The sequence below is a fragment of the Merops nubicus genome, unplaced genomic scaffold (genome assembly GCF_000691845.1).
Source record: "Merops nubicus isolate BGI_N331 unplaced genomic scaffold, ASM69184v1 scaffold15821, whole genome shotgun sequence".
Classification (NCBI taxonomy): Eukaryota; Metazoa; Chordata; class Aves; order Coraciiformes; family Meropidae; genus Merops; species Merops nubicus.
The window spans coordinates 40336-64005 of record NW_008589176.1 but is presented as its reverse complement, the minus strand read 5'-3'; the positions used below and the strand labels follow the sequence as shown (position 1 = coordinate 64005).

Sequence of the window (23670 nt, the reverse complement as noted above, 5' to 3'; positions counted from 1 at the left end):
GTAGCCATTAACCTTTGAGCAGACCTTTTTCAAGTATTGTTGCAATCAGCAATATAAGCACAGCTTCAGATTCATCCATTTTAGTTAAAGGTGGTGAAACTGTTTACAGCAAAGAATTAAAAAGCACTACAGAATCAGCAGTAAAACGTAATATGGTGTTACAAGGGACCTAAGATACTCCAGTCAATACCTGCATCAGTTTGTTCTTTATTTGATGCAAGGATAATTTTTTCCTAAATTATTTATGATCTGAGTAAGCAGAGACAAACAGTAGGGAGGGGAAAGGGGAGCCAGTGTAGTGTTAGACAAGAGGCACATTAGGTCTGTTTTGTGATTTGTCTTTTGGTTTTATGTGTATTGATGGAGTTGTTCAGAGACAGAATTTTCCTCCTTCTCTGTGACCCTACTGTCCTCTCTCCCCAAGATAGATACCTAAGAGTCTTCTCAACTGATCTCCAGAGGCAGTCTGTTTTTTAAAGCAGTGTCTCGGACTTCATTGGTTGCAGCATCATAAGTACTGACCTGTCTTTGTAGCTGTATGGGCAGAGAACATTAATGTGTTCTTAAAGCCCATCTGAGACTCTCAGTTATCCTTGGAGTTGAATGATGTCTAAGGACTCTAGAGCTCTGAAATTCTTTTAAGGTCCAGCAGCAGTTACTGGGGAAAACTGCTATTAAGCTTAAGGAAGCCAAGAAAGAGAATGTGCAGGTTGCTTTTATGCTTGACATAGGATGGAAAGTTTAAATACATTGGAAGAAATACACTTCAGAAATAATTTGTTTTTCTGTAGTGCTAAGTTGCTAAGCCCTAAGACTATTACCTTTTGTGAAAAAATGTATGTGGAGGCCATTATCAGCATCTCAGTAAATGTTAGGTGGCAGTCCAAAAAGAATAAGGAAATGGAGAAATTGCATATATGTAAAAACACAGGTCATAAATGTAGTAATACAGAGAGAACCATTTCAAAATGAGTCTTATAATTACCTGGGAAGCTATTTTCAACTTTGATCAGCACAACATTAAATGGGAAACAGAGAAGACTAGTGGACAGGAATTTTGGACACAATCATAACAAAACTTCTGTAAGAGTTAATGAAAAGATAGTAAATTTCCTAATTAGAAAGTGTTTTGGCAATATACAGATCACATGCAGTCATTCTGACAGTCAAGGATCGCTGCTAGAACTTGACTTCATGTACAGGTATTCATGGAGTATTACTGAGAACAAGGTTTGAGAGGAGATAGGCTTGCTTTGCTGGATGGAAGGTGTGAGGGGAGAAGGCATATGTGACATCTTCAGACAAGTCAGCTAAAACTGACTTGAGCTAGAAGAGAGCTTCACTTAATGTGTGCTTTCCTCCAGCTGTTCTCACTACCGTAAAGGAGAAGTGGGGCTCAGTTAGAGGATGGTCATAGGGGTAGGACTTCAAACTGTTAAAAAAACTGCTGATGGTAGTATTGAATATTTCAAATGGAAATAGCACATGGTTCATTCATTAAGCACTAAAACCTTTGAAAGAGTGATGGGTGTTTCCTGCTGTAACTGTAAATCTGAAATGTGTTATATTGTTAAATTGTCTGTGAATGTGGGTCTGTGGTCCCTGTTTTGACGTGCTATGGCATGGAACACCATCTGTATCAGTAGTTAAATTTCTTTTAGGCAAGTATGCTTCTCGAGTGTGCCCTGCAGCAGATAAAAATGGGAGATGTTGCACTAAGCTTGAATCCTTCCATGATATTTTTCAATGCTGCTGTTCTTAAACAGGACTGATTTTTGTTTTGAAATTTTATCACTGTCTTCAGATCAGTTGGCAGTCAGTAGCATGGCATAATCTTAGCTTTTCCTGTGTTACATGTGCTCTAAGAATGGCTCTGCAAAAAATCAACATTGTCTGTCTATGTATTGTTTAATTTGTACTTTTAATGTAATGACTGCTTGGAATGAATATTAGTGTAGGCAGTCACATTTCAAAATACTCTAAAACCATCATTGTTCAAATGATAGGCTTCTGCAGAGGTAGTTCTAGCATGGCTGCTGAATACAGTGCTGCCATGTGGGGCTTTTAGATCTACAGAGATGCTATTAAACAGATTCAGTTTCAGTTCTAAATTGTGTCAGTTCAGAAGAATCTGCTTAAACTAGAACATCTTTTCAGGGTCTGATCATGCAGTAATCCTACTCTAAATGATCACCTGACGTGAAAGCATCTGTGGGTTCTATTTTAGAAGTAGCATAGAAAGCCATAAATAGTTTTCTACTCTTTTCTGAAGAGAGAGGAAGTTTTCAAATAACAGGTGGACCACAAAATGCCTTATTTCCCATCAGGAGTTTGGGGAGGAGAGGCAACAGACAGGTATTTGGAGCCCATGCAGATGATGTGTGTAAACCAGCATGTTCATCTGAACAGCATGTTGTTGAGTATACTCAAGTTGTTTGTTTTGATGAGGCCCGATGTACAAAGAAATAACCCACTTGTCCAACTGTGTTTGTAATTTAGAAGGCAGCATAAATTTGAGCATGTGTTGTGGCTTTGGGGAAAGATTTTTAGTTCAGTAGAAAAAACTGGTTGCAGAAATAGAAATAAGAAATCTTCTATTCCTGTTAATATACAACAAAAATTCTTTTCTCTTCAAGATCTGGTTTTAAGAGGGAGAGGATGTGAGGTCCACGCATATATGCTATGTTTGAAAAGAGATAGATATGGTTTAATTTGTGTAGAGTTTAATGATTTATACATTAACTGTATAGATATTCCAGGACTGTATTGTCAGTCTTACTCAAGTCTTTCAAAATTTTAACATCTTAGTTGCTCTTGTTTAGATGATATAATACTGTTAACTACCAAATGTAGTTAATTAGTGCAAAACAGTTTTACCATTGTGCATGTTTGCTGATAGACATCTATGAATAAAATCATAATTCTTCATGCTAATTAAGGTATCTGTCTTGAATTTACACAGCACTGACATTTTTTTCCAGTGTTAATATGATACTCAGATTTCTCAGGTAGAGCAAATTGCAAGTATTCTATCTTTTTAATTTGTATCTTAAAATTAATACTTTATCTTTTTGTAGATGTGACTTTTCTAACAGAAGACAAGATATATGAAATTCTTGAATTATGTCGAGAGAAAGAGGATTATTCCCCTCTAATCCGGGTGATTGGGAGAGTGTTTTCTAGTGCTGAAGCATTGGTACAGAGTTTCCGAAAAGCTAAGCAGCACACCAAGGAGGAGCTGAAGTCTCTTCAAGGAAAGGATGAAGACAAAGATGAAGATGAAAAGGAAAAAGCTGCCTGTTCGGCTGCTGCTATGGAAGAAGATTCAGGCGCATCGTCATCTTCGTCATCAAGAGTAGGTGACAGCACACAGGGAGACAATAACCTCCAAAAGCTAGGCCCGGATGAAGTGTCTGTAGACATTGAAGCAGTCAGACGGGTCTATGATAGATTACTTTCTAATGAAAAAATAGAAACTGCCTTTTTAAATGCACTTGTGTACTTGTCACCTAATGTGGAATGTGACTTGACTTACCATAACGTGTACTCTCGGGATCCTAACTATCTGAATTTGTTTATTATTGTTATGGAGAATGGCAATCTTCATAGCCCCGAATACCTGGAAATGGCTCTACCGTTGTTTTGCAAAGCAATGAGCAAACTGCCTCTTGCAGCTCAAGCAAAACTGGTCAGGTTGTGGTCTAAGTACAGAGCAGACCAAATTCGGAGAATGATGGAAACATTTCAGCAGCTTATCACTTACAAAGTCATAAGCAACGAGTTCAATAGTCGTAACCTAGTCAATGATGATGATGCCATTGTTGCTGCTTCAAAGTGCTTGAAAATGGTTTACTATGCAAATGTCGTAGGAGGGGATGTGGATACAGATCATAATGAAGAAGAAGATGAAGAACCCATCCCAGAATCAAGTGAACTAACTCTTCAAGAGCTGTTGGGTGAGGAAAGAAGAAATAAAAAAGGTCCTCGAGTGGACCCACTGGAAACTGAACTCGGTGTTAAAACTATAGATTGCAGAAAACCACTTATTCCTTTTGAAGAGTTTATTAATGAACCACTGAATGATGTTCTAGAAATGGACAAAGACTACACTTTCTTCAAAGTAGAAACGGAAAATAAATTCTCTTTTATGACCTGTCCCTTCATATTGAATGCTGTTACCAAGAACCTGGGATTGTATTATGACAACAGGATCCGGATGTACAGTGAAAGGCGCATAACTGTGCTCTACAGCTTAGTTCAGGGCCAGCAGCTCAACCCCTATTTGCGACTGAAAGTGAGACGAGATCACATCATAGACGATGCGCTCGTGCGGGTAAGTCCTGCAGCAACTCAGAGCCTCGGGTTTGTTGGTTCTGACTGGTTCAGGCTAGTGGGCTTTGGCTGGCTGAGAAGGGCTGCGTGTGAATGCAGTGGTTATTTACTAGTGTCCCTCTAGAAGAAACTCAAATAGAGTTACCATATTAAGTTTGAATTCTAGGCATGCGGCTGAAGATTTGTATGTTCAGCAGAACCACTTCTACTCAGAATGGTTGCAGACATCAGTGTTTTAAAGTGTCAAATAGTTCTTATTCCCCAATAACAGATTCGGCACTGTTACAGCTCATATTGGTGAGAATGACCAACTTTGTGCTTCCATACATTTTCTTTGTCCTCAGGACTCTCTTGGATCATCTTCGTGATAGTAGGGTTTTCAGGTGGAACTTGGAATTAAAACCTCTCAGTTGTGTAATCTTCTCGTAGAGTATTGAACTTCTAGATCTAAAGCATGTGGAGGGCCTGCACAATAATTAGAACTTTTCACTTCTCTAAGTGTTGCTGCAATTTGGTGCAAATACTAGTGTGATGGAGAAGGTAGACCTGTTAATACCTGAGAAATGAGAGCAGCCTTTTTCTGAAGGTGTTGGCTTCTTAAAGTAAAACTTAAATCCATTTGTTCACATTTTTGGAACATAAGAATTATATAGGATACAAACTGTACAGAATATTTCACAGTAAACTTTTTTCTATAAATATGTCCTTTAATTTTAGGACTCTTTCTCCCTTTTATTTTTTGCTTAAATTTATTTTTCAGAAGGTTTTTTTCTCTGTATTCTGTTACTAAACTAAAACTATTTGCAAAAGTTTAAATATAACCATGGCTTTAGAGCTTGTTGCTAAAGAACTGGACAGGTATTCAGAGAGACTCTGGGGAAAGTAGCTGATTTTGCCCCTCAACCTATCTGTTACTTCTAATTAAATATGGGGACATTAACTGATACTGAAGGCCAACTGAGAGACCCCCTAAATGAGCTTCCATCTTGATTTTTCCTGTGTACCTGTGAATCCCCAGACAGGTTCGCTGCTTCACGGGAACTGCTGCTGTTGTGACTTACCAGGGAAAACTTTGTCTCTGGTACCAACAGGAAAAATAAAACTGCAATGCAGAAATGGCTTCTGTCTGTAAATCCAATTTTATATTGGGCAAATGAGAAATTTACTGCTCTAAAATTAAAGCCTCTTGTGTACCAGTTTTCTAATTTAAGGGTACTCTATAATTTCACTACCTATCAGACTTTAGGTCATATCCAGTTATGTTTTGTCACATTAATGTGGTGGAGTTTTTCTTTGACTGTTCAGCTTTGGCATACATAAACACTGGAAAAAAGGGAGGAACCCTACTATTTCTTTAGGAGAGGATGGGCTAAAAGAGGATGAGAGCTAATTTTAGGGAGATCTTCATCTTAATGCCAAGTCCAGCAGAGAGAAGAAAGCACAGCTTCTTCCTCATGGTGCTGAGAAGGAAAATCTGTAAATATGAGAAAAAGCATTCTTCCAGGTATTGCTTCTTGTGGAATGAAACAGAAATCTTTGAAGACAAAAAAAGAAAATTTGAGTCTTGCTTAGAAAGCTTGTGGAACATCAGGATGGTGCAGCTGCTATAGGGTAACAGGGCTGCAGTGGTTACCACTCTGCACACTCTTGATCTGTTGGAAATTTAGGTAATTTACATCAGATTAAGCTCAAACATACTAATTTAAATTGTGATGTTCTTGCAGCAGCCCTTGCACAGCCTAGAAGTCTAAGTAGGTGCCTGGGTAGTTGCCATGGATCCTCTCATGCCTGTTAATTTAAGGTGCCAGAATATGCTAAATTATGGTGATCTGACTTGTGTCAAAGCCCCAAAGAGAGTAAGAACTTTAAACTGTTTATTCTGGGACGGAAAAAGATAAAATTGTCAATTCAAGAGCTGAACTGTAGTGTTAGTCAGGCCAAGTGTAACCCAGGAGTTTCTTGAAAGTGGAAAATAAATTCTCTCTGGTGAAACAGACATGCATGAATACTCAGCATTGCGGCTGGAGGAGGGGAGCTGTGTGTGACATTTCAAACAGGTGCAGCAAGGTAGCTGTTCTGGGTGCAGAAGTCATCTTTTAACTATTGATACATTTCAACTGATGATAGGAAGTATCCCTGCTGAAAGAAGAGATTTTGCATGTTCCTGAAGAAGTGTTAGGAGCTAAGAAAGGAGCCAATGGAACGATAAAATCTGTTTACTATGGGGTGCCTAAATCTCCTTCCTTTGTTTCTTAATTTAATATCGAAAAGGTTGCAACAGAAATACCTTTGGAGAGTTCAGGGTCTCCTCAGAGAGATTGTAAGGTTCTCTTAATGGTAAAAAAGATGATGAAGAGGATTTGACTGGGAAATACTGTTTTTCTTGACTGGTAGTACCCAGTCCTATTACCAGGAAGCAGGCTTATAAAAAAAGGAACACATTTTTTTCCACACTGTCTACCTTTAAAATTGTATTTATCTTTGCTCTGAATTTGTAGCTCTTTGTGACAGAAAGATCTCTTGAAAGGTAATGGGTATTTCAGGTATTTTGATGTGACCCATACACAGATCTCAGGAAGTCTCTAAGCTGCAAACCTGCTGGTGCTGGTAAACACTGTTCCACACTGTCATCCTGTAGCTTCTTCAACAAGTGCCTGACCTGTTTAAGAATGTCATGCTGCAGCTACAAGTACTTCTTGTAGCAGGTTGAGGAGTGATTTTTCAGTATTTTTCACAATTTGTTTCCATTTCCTAATTGGTGTGGAATAGATCTGGAGGAAGATCTTCAGTCTTATGCCCTAATCCTTAAAGTAACTTGCTCTGTCTCTGATTGTAGCCAAAGACTGGTACTGCGTGCTTCTGTAGCAGCACTGAGAGAGTTAAGCCTAAGCAAAAGCTGTGTTTTGTGGGTGTGCATCAGTGATGGCTGCAGCTTTGGGTGCAGTACTGAACTTTGGAAGGGTCTCACCGAAAACTATCGGAAAGATCTTGCCAAGATAATAGTCCTCGCTAGTAAAAACATTCTTAGATCTGTTCAGTGGCAAAATGTTTCCAAATATGCTTAAATTACAGGTGAGTCATTATGCTTTACCTTTGAATTACATTTTTTACTTTTGGGGTTTCAGTACTTAGATTTAAGTTGTAATTGCATGCTCATGTCACTAGACCTGTGTCTTTACAGAACAGTCAGTGCAGACCTTTTTGGCTATGTATGGAATAACTGATAACTTCCTGCTAAAAGCATTTTCAGAAATATTGATTAACCTGGGGTTGAGAGTGTTATTTGTATTTTCCTTATTGGTGTTGGGTTTTTATAATTTTATAATTTCATAATTTATTTTGCAAATGGATTAAGTACCAGTCTTTTTCTGCTAATTAGTCAAGTTAAGCTATCATCGAGCTGTTTTTGTCTTATCAGTACTTCAGATTTAAACTTTTTCATATGTACATGTCTTACTTTTTGGACTTCATTGAAAAAAATATGAGCACTGGTAAATTACTATTGTTATTTTTATTATTACTGTAGGATTTTATTCTCTTGAGAATTTTAAGCACTAGCTTTAAAATACCTTTGAAGCAATAACTTGTTTAAAGTTGCTTATTAAGAGAATTGCAGCTCTACCTGGAACACGCACATCTAAGGAAAAATGTTACTTACAGATCCATTGTATTCAGTTTATTTCCATGTATCAAACTTGCATCAGAAAATTTTTATTGAAATAGACTTAATGAAACACGCTTTCTTGGTATCTTATACTTACCTGCATGTATGTTAGTATGAAAAGTCACTGGGGGACAGAGAGGGAATATTGGAATTGGTAAAGTGCTAGTCCTCACTTCTGTCAAGGAACCCTTACATTTGGGAGTTGTAACTCAGTTTGCAGCTCTTGAATGCAGTTAACATGCTTGCTTTTTTTTGTCTGAAAGTTTTAAGAGGTTATCTGTACTGCTGAGTCATGTTACACGTATGTAGTAATAATGAAACTATTTTGTCCTTAAATACCCTCTTCTGCCCTTTCATCCCCAACAGCTATTTCTTTCATCCCCTTCATCTGAATTTACTCTTGTGCCCCCAGATCATATGTGGATTTACACTCAGGTAGCAGTAACTTAAAGGGTGTGAGTTGTGACACACAAGTTCTGTAAGTGAAAACGTGGTGGATTCCTCCAGCAGGCTCTGGCTGGTAATTGCTCACAAACCAGAAACTCACTTTAACAAATTTCACATTGACTGTGGATGACTGACAGGCAGCAAGCCTCTCTTGCTTGTAAATGACTCTGCTGAATATATTGATGAGCAAAAACTCTTACACGACAACTGAAACCAGTAGGCAGATTCCTCCATAGTATATTAACAACAAAGTCCTCCAGGAGCTTTGAGGTTCTTTGAGAATAAATAAATGTTTCTGCCTGTTCATTTGGAACCATGCCCTGAGTTGCATGTGGATTGTGTGTGGCTGTGTTGACATATGTGCCAGCTCTGCTGGTGAACATGTGTGAATCAAAGTACCACTGGAGAGGATGCTTCTTAGCCACTTGATGTATTACTCCCTGTGCCATTTTGCAGAGCAGCGTAGTGACAGACTTATGTCATGAAGTACTAGTACTTTCAAGCTTCAATTACTTGTGTTAGTGTAGTTTTTGCCTTCTAGTGTGGAAAATATTTGTGCCACTGCCTTAAAAAGAGCATTGCTAAAACTTGGAAGTTTTTTTCATTTAAGAGATTAGTTCAGTTAGTATCAATTTTAAGAAGGTGGCTGAACTCCGGTGTTACATTAAGCTCTTAAACAGTGTCATATTTGTCTTCCAGTGGAAGCTTCCTGTCTTTCAGGAAAGCACAATGTTCTATAAGCAAAGCAAATCATACAATCTACTTTGCTGTGGCACAGTATCATCTTTCAGCCAATAAAATGCAGATATTCGTTATAAAAAAAAGTTTTGCCTCAGCTTTATGCTTTTCAGTTTGTAGATATTCAGTTTTTTATGCTGCTGTTTCAGACATGCTACACCCATGCTTTTCAGAAGTCCTGGGAAAATGTAACGGCTTCAGCTGTTTGGCCAGTCAAGCAATCCTGACAGAAAACATATTAGCTTCTAAAACTTCAGGAATTCACACACACATAGGTTGGATTTATCCAGCAGCATCTGTGTTAACAAGACTGAGGCAGCTCTGATTATTGAAAAAAAAAAAAGGCAACAAAACCCAAACAACCTGAAATTGAAGTTAGTACTTCCTTGCTACAGAAACATTGCTGCAGTTCTGCTGAACTGGGGTGCCTATCTACTGTCAGGACTGATGCTGTGTTTTCCACTGAGTTCTCTTGTGAAGTATCAGTGTTGAGACGCGGATGTTCAAAGGAACCACTAAACCACAACCTTCAGTTGAGCAGCTTAGCATCGTTCTCCTGGTTATAGACTCTGCTTCTAGGAACCTTGTGCTTTGACTCAAAATACTGGCTTTTTGGTAATCCTTTGACTTCCCTGGAGACATCCAGCACACTGTTCCAATCTGCCCAGCCTGCGTGACTCAGAGTGTTTCCTTCCCCTTTTTTTAATACTGCTTTTCCTTTGCCTCAGTCATTGCAGAATAGTTCTCAGTCAAAAAGCCATTTTGAAATACTTTTTAATTGCTTTTTATGTATAAATGTGTGCACTCTCCTTAATAGGAGACAACTCCCTGTGACATGAGAGCCTTTACACTATGACAAAGGATTGCTGTCCCAAAAATATGCAGAGGCAGCATCTTCTCAGAACTTGTCAAAATTCATAAAATTTGCAAAATAGTAAATCACTGGTGGTAAATACTACAAAGCAAACAAAGTCATGATAGGAGAAAAATCCCAAAGCATTATTAGTGCTAGTTGTAAGTGGAAGGGTTCAAATAGGAGAACTTCTGTCTGTCCAGCTTGAATGTATGACCTGTACTTGGAGTCTTAAATGCTACTCTACCCCATTTTTAAGTCTCCATTGTCTTTGGAACATGGTCTTGGAACTTCCTTGTCCTCCTGTTCAGGAACAAAAATTTTTTTACCCATCTGTAAGATGCATAATTTTAAGATTTACATGAAAGGCAAGATGAAAAACTGCACTATTGGGGAAAGCATGTGGAGAGAATACCAATGGGGAGGGGAATTGCAGTGTGATTTTGCTGCAGAAGTATTGTTGATAAATACAGTGAATTTCAAAGAATAAATGTTACTTGGTCTCCTTAAGGGCAAAAATAGTTCGTTGCAAATGATTTGCAATAGAATACCAAATACCTTAGGTAGTACATAATTAAGTTTTCCAGATACTCCTGTGATTTTAGTGTATATCTCAGTCAGCTAATAAGATTTGCTGTCATTTTTGAGGTCTTCATGGCTTAGCTCCATGGGTTTTTTATAAATGAGCTTTGTATGCTGTGGACTTACACTCCTTGTCTTTCTGATACTAGTTTTCAGTACCAGTTAGTGCAGTTCTTTCTCCATGTACCTCTTTTACTTGAGGAGCTTCATTCTTCAGACTCGTGACCCTAACTAACCACCTTAGTTCTGGTACTTACCTGCTTCTGCTGTGCTCCTTGAAACAGGGCTGGCTGACTTGGCAGTTACCAGGAGAAAATGTCTCACTGGTGGTGTCGTTTTGGGTTGCTAGTGTTGTTACTGCTGCCTTTATTATCTCTCTTTGCTTCCTTTTTTCCCTTACACCTCTCTAAAAAAAACCTTTGGGATGTAAAGGGTATGCTGGCATGTGTGTGGATAAGGTAGAGTAGTGAAATAAAAAGAAATGGCTTGGCATGTTAACACCTGCTGGTAAGGACAGTGTGTGCTACCCCAGATTAGAGGAAAAGCTCATCAGTGTTATGGTCTTTGTAGAGGAATGTACAGGTCCATCTGTGCCTTACTTTACTGCTGTTGAGTTTTCTGTGTCACGTAGGTCTGTTTACTGTAATCACGCTGCATAGCTTTAACAATATGTCTATGTTCTTAAGCAGCATATTTCCTGTCAGTTGGAAAATATTCTTGCATAACTTTCGATGTACTGAAAGGATAAAGACCAGTAATGGCCTTTTATGTAGGCTTGAAACTCTTCCCTATGAAATGCTACAAGTTCTATTTGACCTTAACTGAATCATCATTTTCATGGAAGTAATGCAGTAGGTCTCTCTAAAGGCACTGAAGAAATAAGAGGAAAACATCTCTGAGACTTCTTCATTAGAGTGAAGAGGAAAGGGGATCGATTTGACTGTAATATTACTGTTTGTGGGTTTTTTTATCCCAGCTCTTTGTGAGATGCAAATACTAATCAAAGGCTGGTCTTCTGTCTTCCACTGCCAATTATCACATGAATGTTCTGAAAACATATCTGCGTAATCCCTCACAAAATGTTCATTGTCAAGCATGCAGATCAGATTGCAGTCACTTTTCATTGTCAGATGAATTTAAGTATCCTACTAATAGATCTTGTTTTCATACTGTTTTCAGTGAATTCTGTGCAACACAATGCTAGCTTATTTAAAATTAGTGCTTAAAAGAATAGAAATGGAGAAACCTAACAGACTGAATTGGCTATAAGATCAGATCTGTGGAAAGTTTCTTGCTGCATTAATCCCCAAATTCTAATACATACTTAGAGTGATTTAGCATTGCTATTGGTATCTGATATTACTGCTGGGATTTATATTTGCCTTCTTCTTGGGTATAGAGAGTAGTTTTGAATTCACTATTTGATACATAATTGACTTTTCTAGTAAAGAGTTTTACTAATTAAGTACTTCTATCTGTTCACTCAATAGCTAGAGATGATTGCCATGGAAAATCCTGCAGACTTGAAGAAGCAATTGTATGTTGAATTTGAAGGAGAGCAAGGGGTAGATGAAGGAGGTGTTTCCAAAGAATTTTTTCAACTGGTTGTGGAAGAAATCTTCAATCCAGATATTGGTATGTGTTCTAATAACTTACTAATTTATCAAGTTTTTCCCATGAAAGGTTTGACCAGATGATCTCTCAAGGTCCTTTCCAACTTGGGTTGTACTGTGTTTATGAAGTGCCTTTCTGTTATCTGCTGCTGCTTCTCTCTGAAGCTCTCCAGATTCCTTGGTGATCATGAGGTACTTGACCCTTTGAGGCTCCCTGTGTTGTCATCAGTCATCCTCCTGAGGAGGAAGGATGAAAAGAATAGCTGTGTATAGTTAGTGAAAGCTACCAATGTTTGTTTAGATATAAATCAGTAGTGTAGGGTTTCTTTGCAGGGTTCCTTTTGTTTGTTCTCACCTTTCTCCTCACTTCACTTTGTGATTAGCTTCTAGAATTAGTAATCAAACCAAAGAGGAAGAGCTTCTGCAGTAAAACCAGAGTAGGACTATGGTGAGTTTCTGAGTTATTTACTCCCCTTCCTCCACCTTAAAAAATCTGAAAGCCTCAGTTCTGCTAAAAGGGGTACAGATCCAAAGTGTGGCAGTAATGTCAAATTTGATCATAGTGAAGAACCAGGAGACAAACTCTTATATTTGTGTTTTAACAGACACATTTCTATCTTACTCTTTCTTTTTTTTTCCCCCCTTGCTCCCTGTCTCAGTCTTTTATGCTTCCAGCTTTATACATGTAAGGGCATGCTGCTTTTAATATGCAGCTTGTCTGCTGCTCTGAAAAGAATAAAACATTGTGAACACTTTGTGTTAGAATAGAAATGAGTCCTACCAGGTTCCTATACTAATCTCATAGTTTAGGTGTGATGTCACATTGTAGTTCCTGCAGTGGCTTCCATTAAAGAAGCTCAACAGCTTAGGGCCATTTGTTAATTTGCATTCATTGAACTGTTTTATAAAGAAAAAAACAGCTGTTCTGGGGTCTGTAGCTTAGGGAATTAATGAAGAAACACAAAAATTCATTTTGATAAACTTAAAGGATATCCCCAGGATCAGTAACAGTCTGAACCTTGTCACTTTGCCCTTCACTGTACACAAACCAGTTCTTGTAACAAGTGACCCAGATCCATAGACAGGTCATACATAATCTGAAAACTGCTGTTAAGTTGGAGAAGTTTGGTATAGGCAAGGTTACTTGGAACAAATTATGGTAAAATAAGGAAATGTATGTACTTAAAAATACAACTTCATTGGTCAAATGCAAAAATACGTTTTTGACTTGAGTTAAAGCAGATGATGTGTGGGGTGTCTGTATTGAAATACTCCTATTTAGTAACTGAAGTCTGATTCAGCTAAGATCCAGCCAGGGTATATACACTCCCTGTGTGTAAAGGTGGGTAATAGATTAGGTGTGCATGCATGGTTCAAATTTTACTTGTGTATTCAAAATACAAAAAACTATGTGTGCTTTTTGTATTCATACATCTCCGGAGAAAAAAAAATGGCATTTATTGGCTTTTGGCATAAATGTGTGAAAGCAGAGAATGTAGCTTGCAGTCTTCTTTTCTCTTGCACCTGTTAACATGAGCTGCAGTGTTACAGTTTACACACCATATATACCAAGTGTGACTTGATTTTGTAAAAACTTCATTTATCAGAGAAGGAGGAAATCCTTTAAATGGAATTTAAAATGTCTGTCCTTTGACAGCTGTGTGTGGACTGATATTTACTGCTGGAACAGTTTCTTTAATAGGAAAACACTTGAAATATAATAGCAAACTACCTTAAAGTTTTCCTCAAAGGAGGCAACTCTGACAAAATATTAGATTTATGACCAAGAGTCACCCCACTAAATGAGAAGAAGGAACAACTTCATCTAGTATTCCTAGGAAGACTATGCAATCGTTTTCTCCTCATTGCAGCTTTCAGTTTCTTCTGGTGTTTTATCATTATTTTAACGTATAGTCTTCATTTTGGTCAGTGAATAAAATACTGTATTTCACATTAAAGTGTTTCTAGTTGTGGGTCTGGGTAGACTGTTAGTCCTTTATTGTTAGGCATTTTCTGGAGTTGTTTTGACTGTTTAGTTCTCCCATCATCTTCCAGAAAGTTCAAGTCATTGCCTTTGTTGTACCAGTAATGCAGAAGTTACTTCACTCAACTCAGAAAGTGGAATACAGGCTTCTATTTAATGTTTCTACTACACATGCTTGTGTTGCTCATCCATTTCTGATTCCCAGTTCCTTTATCTGATATGTTAGCCTGTTACTTGTACTCTCCCCTAACAGCTGGCCCTGTTCTAGCCCCTTACTGAGAAAAACTTCAATTTTGAGGAACAGCCAGATTCTCTGAATGAGTTTGCAGGTCATTTCCTTACATGGAGTGAGAATTCAGGCTTTATCTGTTGGCTGAAGGTGACATTTTATTTCCACTCTTAGCAGTTAATTTTGTGACTCTGTGTGGCTCTGTAATCAATTTGAACATCTCCATAGATTGCGAATAAGCCGATCTTTCCAGAGGTAACAAGGCAAATCCTTGTGACAAATGTGGGTCCTGTTCTTGACGACATACGTCTAACTTCTGTGTTGTGAGGAAGGAGCCTGGGCACTTTTCCCTAGGTTCTGCCTGGAAATGAGGAGACTTAGCTGTACAAGAAACAGGTCACTGGGATTATACTTGTCCAGGGTCGTCTCTCTCTCTCTTGCCTTAAGTCTGTGGGTTATGCACTTACCTTGCTTTGGTATCTAGTCAGGTTAAGCAATGGATTTTACTGTGGGACTAATTTAAATGGTCTGGACAGAAACTCTGGGTTTGGAAGAGCTAATCTAGTGGCTTGCTACAGCCCAAAGGTTAAGGGACTCTGCCTTTCTTCTGTCTGAGACCTACCTGTTCCCTCCAGCTCCTGGCATGTGCCAGTTCAGCTGTTTGTTGAAGCTTCCTGTGAAAGTACTTCAGCTTGTGAACTTGGCAGGAGACTGGTCAACTGAAATAGAGAGCTGAGTCAGATGAAGGGATAGGGGAACAAAGCAAAACCTCTCCCTTTCAACAGTGGTAAGCTGTTAAAATTGCAAACCCTCCTGTGAAACAAGAGTTTTGTTTTCCCCTCTAGTTAGGGTGTGTGATAGCATCAGCAACAGTGGACTTTGAGTACCTTTAAACAAACTTTAAAAAAAAAAAATCTGTTGGGCATCTAATTCTAAGAGCTTATGTGATGGTTGTTCCCTGCTACATGTACATTATGGCTTCCACTTCAGCAGTAAGTCTGCATCTAGTCGTGTTCCTTTGCTAGAGCTGGCCTGGCAAAGCTTTCAAGGAAAGGCCAGCACTTTGTAGTAGTCTGAGCTCTTCAGGATTATTTCATCTGTGTGGGCTTTGATTGTGTTCTTTTCTTGCACTGTACTTATCAGTGTTAGAATCTGTTGGCTCCTCAGTAATGGAAGGGGATGAAAGGCTGTGTATGTACAGCTTGAGTGGGACACTGCGGGGTGTTGTATTGCAGGTCTCCCACACACTTTTAGTGGTAATGTAACAGCAGCTCCAGTTATCATGAGGTAAGTAGCTTCTTTTTGCTATTAAATTCAGTATATTAAGTTAAACATGTTTTAGAGGCATTCTAATGCAAAGGGGTTTATAATGGTGTTGTTTTACATGTCACTTTTATTGAAATGTAATCATTATTGTTCAACATCATTTTTTACAGGGATGTTCACATATGATGAATCTACCAAACTGTTTTGGTTTAATCCGTCCTCTTTTGAAACTGAGGGTCAATTTACACTGATTGGCATAGTACTGGGTCTGGCTATTTACAATAACTGTATACTGGATGTACATTTTCCCATGGTTGTCTACAGGAAGCTAATGGGCAAAAAAGGAACTTTCCGTGATCTGGCAGACTCTCATCCTGTAAGTTCATTATGTTCTTTGAGTTTATTAATGCATTTTCTATACTGTAACTTGATATCAGTTAAACACAAGATCACTGTTAGAAGTGGAAGTGAAATAACCAGTGACTTGTGTGAAGAGTCTGTATTTGTCAAGATAAATTCATAAGCAATCAAACCTTTTATTGCATCTGGTTTGGAGGAGGCAGAATCTTTAAGCCAAGAAATAGGGCTGGGTATCAGTAAGGCGTTATCCTGTTTTTTCACATGCTGCCTAAATTGCTTAATAGCACTAAGCACCATAAAGCAGAAACTATTATTAATAGTATCTTCCCAAAGAGCCTTCTAAAATTAGGCTGTTTATTTGCAGAAGTAATTCCCACAAAAAATATAAAAGCAACAGTAGAGATGTAAAGGTGGGATGCTCATACTGGATTTTGTCTAAAGCCAACAGGCAGAGGATGCAGTTGATGGATATTCCTGTGGCTGGGGAGCAGTGACCAGTGTCCATCTTCCCCACCCCTCCTCAGCCAGTGGCTGTACAAGAAAACTAAGCCATGCTCATGCCTTAGTAGGTAGAGCATAGAAGCATGTATGCAGGATGTCTGGGCCGTGCTCCAACTTCAAGGATCACCAGCAGCTTTCCCTCATGCTAGCTAGTATGGGTTATTACTGTGCTTCATGCCAAATGGTGGGACATTTCCCTTTTCATAAGCAGCTAATCAAAAAAGATTAGTAAAATATACTGTTTAAAAAGAACTGGCTTTCTGTTTTTGTTTGATCAGAAAATGAGGAAGGCATAATCAAAAAGCAGGTTATTCATCTTGCTTCAAATGGCTACAAAGAGCACACCAGCTTTGACCACTTTCCTTAGAAAATGGTGCTGAGAAATACACAGGGCACCATTTCCTCTCATTTTTATTATATGCTCAAAACGCTTTATGGCAGAAGGGGATTTATTTCTGTGGAGCAGGGCAGTTGGGGCATTTCTTAGTTTTCCTCCCCTACTCTTACATTTCTTCTAACACCTACATAATCTTCTTCTAAAAGAATGCTTTCCAAACTCTCTGTATTCTGCTACAACTTAAACACTTCAGAGTTTCTCAAACCAAGAACAAAATTTGCAGTAGTCAAGCATGCAGTGCTTTGTCTAATGCTGTAGAGCATGAAGGATAGGGTGTTCACCAGCTCCCATCAGCAATGGTTCCAAGTCCAGCCATCTAAAGGTGCTGTAGAAGAAATGAAAGGATACAGATAGTGAGAGGATGGGCTGTACATGTAAATTTTCAACACTTAAAATTTATTAATTCTGCTTCACTATGAAAATATAGTTGCACACAGTTGTTCCTTTTACCTTCATTTGCATTCTTGAGTCCTACACCTGTCAGCCAAATAATTGTTGCTTTTCTGCATAGCCTTTGGTTTCCAAGAGTCTTGGGCTTTTTTCTAAGGCATAGCAGGAAGGGAGGCTGGTTGCTCCTTTGCATGGAGCAAACTCTTACAGGTAATTTCAGATTCCACTTGGCAAATTCTGACTTCTGTTTATATTTGAGTGTGTGCATAAACGTTTTCATACTTTGACTGCCCCATCTGTGTTGCTTCAGGATTACTTCCTAGTTTCCTTGGTCTTAAGTCAAGATGTAGGAGATAAAAGCCTGCTGCTTGAATTTTAACTGATATAAAATACAGCATTTTCTTTGATTTTTAACATGTATATGTTCAACTTACTAGTGTAACATGTTCTGGATGCCAAAAGCAAAGAGTTTGAAAAGAGTTAAAAGAGAGAGGTCATCAGTGGCTCTTAAGCTACAGGTCTGACCATTGTGTTTAGGAAGATTCATGTCTTCTGGTATTAGTGAAATCTACTGAAACTGCTGTATGACAGACATGTGTTTCTTACCCTCTTAGGTTCTTTACCAGAGTTTGAGAGACTTACTGGAGTATGAAGGAAGTGTGGAAGATGATATGATGATAACGTTTCAGATCTCTCACACGGATCTCTTTGGCAATCCAATGATGCATGATTTAAAAGAAAACGGTGATAAAATTCCTATTACAAATGAAAATAGAAAGGTACACCCAGATATTTTTTAACCTAATTTATAATTTTTCAATACTCTATGTAGCATTAGGTAGCGCTCTATAAAGGTTTGGTCTTGCTCTACAGTTTAAGTTAAAAAGCCTTTAAAAATTGCTATAGTACAGTGTAGCTGTAAGCAGAAAAGGTTTCTCTTTGGGAGGAAGCATTGATATGTGCATGCATACCTTCTGCTTTGGTGTTTGACCTGTTTGGGAAGTACTGGAAGCTTGCTCTTCATTATTGCTGGGTAGAAGCTGAGCCCAGATAATCTAAGTAGAATTGCAGAATTAAGTGTATTTTGGGATCTTGTATTTTGCAGAGATACTTCTAGTGGCATGTGTTTGAAGTACTAAGGTTTTTTTGGGGATTGTTTCCTTACAGGAATTTGTCAATCTGTATGCTGACTATATACTCAATAAATCAGTAGAAAAGCAGTTCAAGGCCTTTCGGAGAGGATTCCACATGGTGACCAATGAATCTCCTTTGAAATATTTATTTAGACCAGAGGAAATTGAATTACTTATTTGTGGAAGTAGGGTAAGAATCCTCAATGTACACCAGAAAGTGGAGCTTTTCTGATCCTAAGTATATAACTAGTGGTCATTTTAAAAAAATGTCATCTTCTTACAGAATTTAGATTTTCAAGCACTAGAGGAAACTACAGAATATGATGGTGGCTATACAAGAGACTCTCTAATTATTAGGTAATTTTTTTTTTTTCTAATTTCTAAAAGGTTAAAAGCTCTTTACATGCCAGTTTATTCATAATGATTTGAATATTGTAAGAGCATTTTTGTGGTACTGGAGATGCAATTATCCTATGTATAATTTCACTTTACTGAAGTACTGCCATTAGAAAAGAGCAGCAGGTATGAAAGTTGTGTTTAGTTTCCAGTGAACTTGGGTAAAGCTTAAAAGGGATTTTTCCCTGGGTGTGTTTGTCCTTCTCTTATACCATATAGTTAAATAATCCCCTGTATAAACAGAGCTCTTTCAACAAATTAAAACTGCTGTGCTGTTGTTTAAAGGGGAAAAAAAGGCACAAACACAGAATTGTTTGAATAGGTTGCATGTGTAGAACTTTCTTCTCTGATTAGAAATGGAGTACATTCAGTGTTTGCTTTTACCTTCTTGTCCCATTTGACTAGAGAAGTCTGAAGAGAAGGGTCAGAGAAGTGTGACTCTTTGGCCCTCTAGGCTTTGCCAACTACTTAAACAGTTCCTTCCAGGGCAGAAAACCTCCCACAACACCTGCATTTGTTTACTGTGGTGTTGAGAAGGTGGTAGAAATAGAGTGTAGTGGAACCTATATAATTCCTTAGCAAATAGGAAGAATATTTGCAGATCACTTACCAGATGAATTAATGTTTAAAATAGTTAAATTGCAGTGTTTTGGTAATATTTCTGTTTTCTACTTCTGAATCTCATCAATTGGTAAATTACTGTTACTTTTGGTTTACAAATGCAACTTGTAAACTTGATGTTAAGATCAATTAGAATTACTAAACCTGCAAAATTCAATTACTTTTGAAGTCTTATTTTATACCAAGGGAAGTTTTCACTTTACTTACTTTTTGATTTCTTCTTTGATAGGGAATTCTGGGAAATAGTCCATTCATTTACAGATGAACAGAAAAGACTGTTCTTACAGTTTACAACAGGCACAGACAGAGCCCCTGTGGGAGGACTTGGAAAGTTAAAGATGATCATAGCCAAAAATGGCCCAGATACAGAGAGGTAAAAAAAATCAAATCTACATTTTGCTGCTTTGTTTATAAATGTAAGCACAATCTGTGTTATTAATTTCACAACTTAGCTAAATCTGGAAGGTGACTTTTTAAGCAGAGTAGATTCTCTTCAGTTGCTTCGGGTTTGTGAAATAATGGTGTGTTTCTCTGTGTACTCCATGTTCCCAGATCTGAATCTCTTTTCTTGTTTTCCCCACAGGTTACCTACATCTCACACATGCTTTAATGTACTTTTGCTCCCGGAGTACTCAAGCAAAGAAAAGCTTAAAGAGAGATTATTGAAGGCCATCACATATGCCAAAGGATTTGGCATGCTGTAATAAATATAAGAAAAGGGATTTAAAAATGATGGTGATGATGTCCCTGTCCAAAAAGGCCATAAGATAGTGAGCTACAGTAGTCACCTGTGTTTGTGCCTCCCTTCTTTACTGGGGACATTGGGCTGGAACAGCAGATTTCAGCTGCTTATATGAACAAAATCTTTATTTTTTCTTTTAGCGTGAAAGTGTTACATATTCTTTCACTTGTATGTACAGAGAGGTTTTCCTGAATATTTATTTTAAGGGTTAAATCACTTTTGCTTGTGTTTATTACTGCTTGAAGTTGAGCCTTTTTGAGTATTTACAAGAAAACAAACTGTACTCTCCCAAGGAAAATATTGCCATCATTTGTAGAACATGTAACCTTCAAGTATGTGCTATATTTTTGTCCCTGTATCTAATCAAATCAAGAACTGTACTTTTTGAAGAGTTTGCTTTTGAAACTTGAAGTCTTGGAAAACAGTGTGATGCAATTACTGCTGTTCTAGCCCCCAAAGAGTTTCTGTGCAAAATCTTAAGAATCAATAAAGATGGAAGGGAGAACTTGGAATGTTAAATTGCAGCCTTGAGAACTTTACTTTAGTCACAGCACAACAATTAAAATTCATTTCACTATATGTTGTCTTCACATGTCTTGTAATAAACTGTGTTTTTAATTAGGAAACATTTCTTAGTATATGAAAGGGTAGAAAATTTTAGTTACTTTTTTTAAAGACGTTTACTGGGGAAAGTGCATTTTCAGCTGAACAGCTTTAGAGTAGGGAGTGAAGTGTTTGGAAAAAAGATAGGAAGTTTTTGCTATATTATAAACAAAGCATGTGGAAGTGCACTTAAAATGAAGTTTTATTCTTAATTGCCTATTATGTTGACATTTTAAATAGACAATCCAAAGTCTTCCCTACATGTTATGTCATCACCATTTATTTAATGAACTGTCGTTCCTACTTATCAAGGCACATGATCAGTGTTGCAACATAATCTAAAGGGATGGCTACTGTATTTTAATCTCATCTAACAATAAGCAAAATTGAACAATATTAAACGTGAGGCCTACTTCATGTTGTACACTTCCAACCATTAAATAAACTGTTAGAAAGTAACTACTAAGGTTATGTTCATCTACTACGTAAAGTATTCGGTAGGTTTTTAATTTAACTCTACAGATCATATCAGAAATAAATCCTTTACCTTTCGTAGTCTGTGTTTAATGTTAATTTCTCCTGTTGCAATACACAATGAAGGGATTATGCGTTTTAAGTGAAGAGGGAGCTGGCATATCTCTTTGACAATACAAGCTGCAGCAGATATGCAGAGCTGAGCTTGTGCCTTGACAACTGCTCTAACTGGCTACTACCAGTGGAACCCATGGTTCTGTGGAATTGGCTTTCAAAGGCACAGTTTTGAAATCCTTGGAGAAAGAAAAGATGTCTTTCAGGACTATTTTAATAAATTCTTTCTAGTAATAGAAACAGACAACTGTTATGTAACTATGATGCTGAATAAAACAGTGACTTTTTTTACCATGGTTCAGTGAAAAAGAGAACAGTTGACCTCCTTGCTTTGATAAGTTGGATATTAAATTACCTGATTAGAAAAGCTTGTACTCCAGTGTAATTTGAGGGTTACAGGTACATACAGCTCTGCAGAAGTGACTGGTAGTGGTAGGGTCCAGCCATGTTCCTCTCCCAAATCCAAGGTAGTGCAAGAGAGCCTGTACTGAAACTTGCTGGGAAGGAAGAGGTGCTGGCTGTCTTCTGGTCTTCCATCTCGAGGATATGGCACTTGGGGTGTGCCGCCTTGAATGTTCCCCTCCTTGTGTGCCCTTGAAGAGGGAAACGCCAGGTACCCTACCACTGAGCAGGGTGGCTGCCAACAGTGCTGGCTGATGCCTTCAGGTTTGGGGCATCGTTTACTGTAGGTGGTGAGAACAAGATTTGCCAAGTGCCTTGAGGTGTTCTGTAACCAGTGTGAACCACGTCCTGGTCCTGGTGCGTGGTGTGCACTGTCAGTAGCCCAGTACTGTTCAGCTCTATCCCTAGAACTTGTTTTATTCTGGTGTAGCTGTGGATGGTGGTTGTGCCCAGTGGACAAGTGGGTAAGATTCATGTTGATTTTTTTCTACAGGGCCAAAAGCTGGGCAGGCAGTGTAATGGGATTTCAATACCAAGTTCTCTAGCCAAAATGTTGACATAGTAAATATGCTTTTTTCTGTCGTCTTTTAGCATTAAAATTAAAATAATACATAACTGTATTGGTCTTTAAAAGCATAAGTTGGTTTCTCAAGGAATCATTTTCAGGTAAGACAGAAGTGCCTCCTATTAGATATATTTGCCATGTATATATACTTCCTCCCCCCAGAATGCCACCGGATTGAAACCTTGTCTGCTTAGCAGTGTTATCTATGTGCTAATTGTCCAGCAGCAGCATCTGATAAAATAAATCTTGGACATTTTATAGCTGTAGGCTGCTCTCCTGCCCTACAGATGTTCCAGCCACTCTTCTGTTACTTGAAAAGTTTGTCAAAGTGGGGAAAATGCCATTGTAAGGTGGGTGTTTTGTTTTTTTTCCTACATTCCAGGCACACCCAAGTCTCACTTTGCTCTCACTTAAGTCTTTCAGCAGCATTTAGCAAATACTAGGTCTACAAAGCTTGCCTCAGAAACTTCCGTGTACTTCTGTCACTCTCTCAGTGAGACAGAAGACTCCCCTTCCAAGGTAGCAATCTGCTGCCAGTGTGCTGGAGCTCTCTCCTCAGGGTGTCCTTAGTATCTTAACAAGAAAATACTTTGGCATCTTGGCATTGTCTCGTTCAACAAGTGACAGATGCCTCTGTGAGCGCTTCCTTCTGCACACAACTAGATTGCCAAGATGTTTCCAGCCTTTGCGTGGGGGGGACATCAGGCTTTTGTCTGTGTTTTGTAGTATCACCTGCCTCAAAAATGATGGTAACACAAGATACCCTGAGAAGAATTGAAGTACTGGAAAAATATGACTTTTCAGATTTCATTAGGAGTGAAGGAATAATTTTGTTTAGCTCTAAAGGTACGTTGGCACGTGACTGTGCATGATCAGAGGATCACCTTTTGAAAGAGGAAGGCTTTAGTTTGTTGCTAGAAAGATTTCAGGAACAGCCCTGGGGAGTGAGCCCAGCTCAGTTAAGTAAGTAGTGTTTTGTGAGCTCCTGGCTGGGCTGCTCTTCCTCAGTAGCCTGAGGTGAGACCTGCAGCCGAGGAGACCCTTCATCCCTCTGCAAATTTTGAGGGAAGCTGGTGGTGAGCCCAGGGCCACAGAGCTGGCAGCTCTGCTACAGTAGTCAATCCATGCCTCTTGCCCAGCAAACCTTCACTGCTGAAGCAGGAGCTTCCTACTGCAGCGTGCCACAGGCGCGGTGGAGCGGGCGGGCTGAGCCTGCAGCAGGGGCTGCCCGGGCCCTGCCCTGCCTCCCTGGGACCAGGCCTCC

General features: G+C 38.6%; 1 protein-coding gene across 1 annotated transcript in view; it reads left to right on the top strand.

Moving 5' to 3' along the window:
* The window catches only part of UBE3A (ubiquitin protein ligase E3A), a 49167-nt gene extending 28404 nt beyond the window's left edge, over nt 1–20763 (top strand). The window contains exons 6-13 of the mRNA XM_008949513.1: nt 3078–4333; nt 12107–12251; nt 15879–16084; nt 17971–18135; nt 18524–18679; nt 18773–18846; nt 19736–19879; nt 20090–20763. Coding sequence (XP_008947761.1) covers nt 3078–4333; nt 12107–12251; nt 15879–16084; nt 17971–18135; nt 18524–18679; nt 18773–18846; nt 19736–19879; nt 20090–20210 — 2267 coding nt within the window. The 3' untranslated portion in view covers nt 20211–20763. The remainder of the gene's footprint in view (nt 1–3077; nt 4334–12106; nt 12252–15878; nt 16085–17970; nt 18136–18523; nt 18680–18772; nt 18847–19735; nt 19880–20089) is intronic.
* Nucleotides 20764–23670: the final 2907 nt, after the last annotated feature.